The sequence below is a fragment of the Nanorana parkeri genome, unplaced genomic scaffold (genome assembly GCF_000935625.1).
Source record: "Nanorana parkeri isolate BGI_ZX_2015 unplaced genomic scaffold, ASM93562v1 scaffold2403, whole genome shotgun sequence".
Lineage (NCBI taxonomy): Eukaryota > Metazoa > Chordata > Amphibia > Anura > Dicroglossidae > Nanorana > Nanorana parkeri.
The window spans coordinates 1,091-4,104 of record NW_017308671.1 but is presented as its reverse complement, the minus strand read 5'-3'; the positions used below and the strand labels follow the sequence as shown (position 1 = coordinate 4,104).

At 45.5% G+C, this 3,014-nt stretch overlaps 1 protein-coding gene across 1 annotated transcript in view; it reads right to left on the bottom strand.

The window, feature by feature from the left end:
* LOC108801609 (putative N-acetylated-alpha-linked acidic dipeptidase) overlaps positions 1–1,305 on the bottom strand; it is a gene marked incomplete at its 5' end in the record, with an annotated part of 2,118 nt that extends 813 nt beyond the window's left edge. The window contains one exon of the mRNA XM_018573501.1: positions 1,213–1,305. Coding sequence (XP_018429003.1) covers positions 1,213–1,305 — 93 coding nt within the window. The remainder of the gene's footprint in view (positions 1–1,212) is intronic.
* Positions 1,306–3,014: the final 1,709 nt, after the last annotated feature.

Genomic DNA, 3,014 nt, shown 5'->3' with positions numbered 1-3,014 from the left:
GTGTGTATATATAAATATATATAAACAATTCGCACAGCCATTCATCCTGCAAAACTGCATGTACATTCATTCCGTGCCAATGTACGTACAAAGTAGGGATGCACCGTTTTTATCAGTATAAAATGATTTTTTTTCCGATATCTTGTACAGATACCGGTGCATTGTGCCCTGATTAACAGGAAGTCGGGCGGCGGATCATAACCTGTCGCCCGGCTTCCTGATTGCCAGGGAAGCCGGTGTTCTAGCGACAGAACACCGGCTTCAGAGGCTACCTGACCAATGAGGAAGCCGGGCGGGGAGTCATGAGGTGCCGTCCGGCTTCCTTATTGGTCAGGAAGCCAGGCTGCCTAGCAACAAGGGAAGCCAGATCTCCCTCTGACCAGAAGTTCCGGTATCGGAGGTAAGTATTGGAGCATTTGGGCGAGTACGAGTACTTGCCCGAACACTGAGTATCGGTGCATCCCTACGGTAGTACAAAGTATACAGGTGTGTGTGTTGCACAGGGTAGCCCATTCATTTCTATTGTCTGCCCTATGTATGACAAACATGGCAAAGAAGCTCATGTACCTTTTGAGCCACTCACATTTTTTAACTGTGTGTGTTTTGAGCATTTGTTGTGCATATTTGTGCACCCAAAGGACAGGGGCTTGCCCCTGAAACGCATAAGATTGCTGACTGCATTACTAGAGGTTCTGAGGAAGGGACCTTGCCCTTGAAACGTACAAGTTAGCTGACTGCATTATTGGGGTCTCTGAGGAAGGGGGCTTGCCCCTGAATCATGTAAGGGAGCTGACTGCATTACTGGGGGGCTCTGAGGAAGGGAGCTTGCCCCTGAATCATGTAAGCCAGCTGACTGAATTACTGGGGACTCTGAGGAAGGGAGCTTGCCCCTGAATCATGTAAGCCAGCTGACTGCATTACTGGGGGCTCTGAGGAAGGGAGCTTGCCCCTGAATCATGTAAGCGAGCTGACTGCGTTACTGGGGTCTCTGAGGAAGGGAGCTTGCCCCTGAATCATGTAAGCCAGCTGACTGCGTTACTGGGGAGCTCTGAGGAAGGGGGCTTGCCCCTGAATCATGTAAGCGAGCTGACTGCATTACTGGGGGGCTCTGAGGAAGGGGGCTTGCCAAATTGTGAACTACCCAAAGAGAATGAACAGGTTGGGCACAGTGGCTACATAAACTCAACATAATGAAGAATATTTTTTCTGTACCTGTAAAATGGTCGTCCTGGTAGGCCGAGGGGATCAGTGAAAGCTCTCTCTGTGAACATCAACTGGTCATTGAGGATACGAAGAGCAAGAGCACTGTAATACAAAGACTGCAATTAGAAAGATACTCGCCAGCCCTGCACGTTACAATGAATTTATAGAAGAAGAACTCCAGGGAAATAAACTGCAAAATCCTATGCAACTGTCCTTTCTGGGGCTTTGAATAGAAGTCCCGGGATGTTGTGTCAGATAACCAATATGTATGTTACATGTATTTCCAATTTTCCCAGAATAGGAGCGTCGCGCCCATCAATATGTAAGCCAGGGGTAAGGCAAGTATGTAATCTAACATTTTTCCTTACAGGTACCCTTTGCATCTATTTTAGCAGAAGCCATTTACAGCAGGATGGGTCCTGAACATTATAAGAGGACCGTGCACTGTCTGCCTTAAAGGAGAACTATGAGGTGAGTGCTTTTCACTCACCTCATAGTTCTAGCTGACCTGTGACAATGAGACTGTCACAGGTCGGCTCAGTAGATCAGGAGGTGAGCGAAAACATACCGGCGTTCACTCACCTCTCGATCCTGTCACGGCTCTCTGCTGTGACAGGGGAGGGGCTGGATTCCCCCCTCCAATCCGCCAGGACTGACTGGCGGAACGGACGGGGGAGGGGGCGGGTATAGCTGGCTCTGCCTCTAGATAGGCAGAGCCAGCTGTCAGTCACGCAGCTAGGCGGATCCCGACACAATTGTCGGGATCCGCTTCAGCTGCAGCGTCTCAGTATACCGCGAGCAGTATACTGAGCCTAGGGTGACGGGAGGACGCTAGTTTGTGTCCTCCCGTTACCCTAAGGAGAACTATGGGGAAAAGACTTAACCCCATAGTTCTCCTTTAACTAAACTGTATTTCTTAACACTATAAGAGAAAAGGGAGATCAGGGACTTGGCTATACAGTGCGGCAGGGTGGCTGGATTTCAAGGCTGCCTGACAAATGACTCGCCTTTTAACCCTTTCGCTGCCAAGCCCTCCGGAACATTTTGCAACTCAGCTGGCCACGCCATTTTTGCAATGTTTCCCATTGATTTGATTTTAAACTTCTGCGTTGCTAGCGTTTTGTAAAAGACCCCCCAAACCATATATTTTCTGAAAGCGCAGGCCCGGTAGAATAAAAAGATGGTGATACTAAATTTGTAGGCCGTGCGATAATTGCGCAAACTCTCACATTAATGTCAAACCGATAAAAATACACAATTCAATTGATAAAACACACTAAAATCAGTATCAGCGCACAAAAAAAAAAAAATTCTGACTAAATCTAAAAGATAAAACTTTATTGAGTTAATAAATAACAAATATTTGCAAATTTGAAATTGCGCCTTTTTGCGAAAAGGTAAAACAATGAAGGTACGCAAAACTGTAAATAAGCGACTTATGTTAAAAATTATTTTTACGCTGTGTTGGTGTTTGTGTTGAGATAAAATGATACAGGCGTATATTTAATTACAACACAAGGTATCACAACGCACGGCAATGCGTCACAAAGCTTTGCTATGCGCTGCCACAGTTAAATGAATGGGTTTTTTTTAAGAAAAAAAAATCATGCACTGCAATGCGTTCTAACAACGCACGCAACAACGCACTGCAGCGCATGTGCATGGCGTACACCACAATATGGTGCACGTGTATGTTATGTGTGTGGGGGGAGGGAGGGGTTGTGTTTTTTTATTAATTTTTTTTACACATTATTTTTTTTTTACAATCTTAATTTGTTTTTTTTTATAATTTTTTTTTTTTTTTTTCTTTT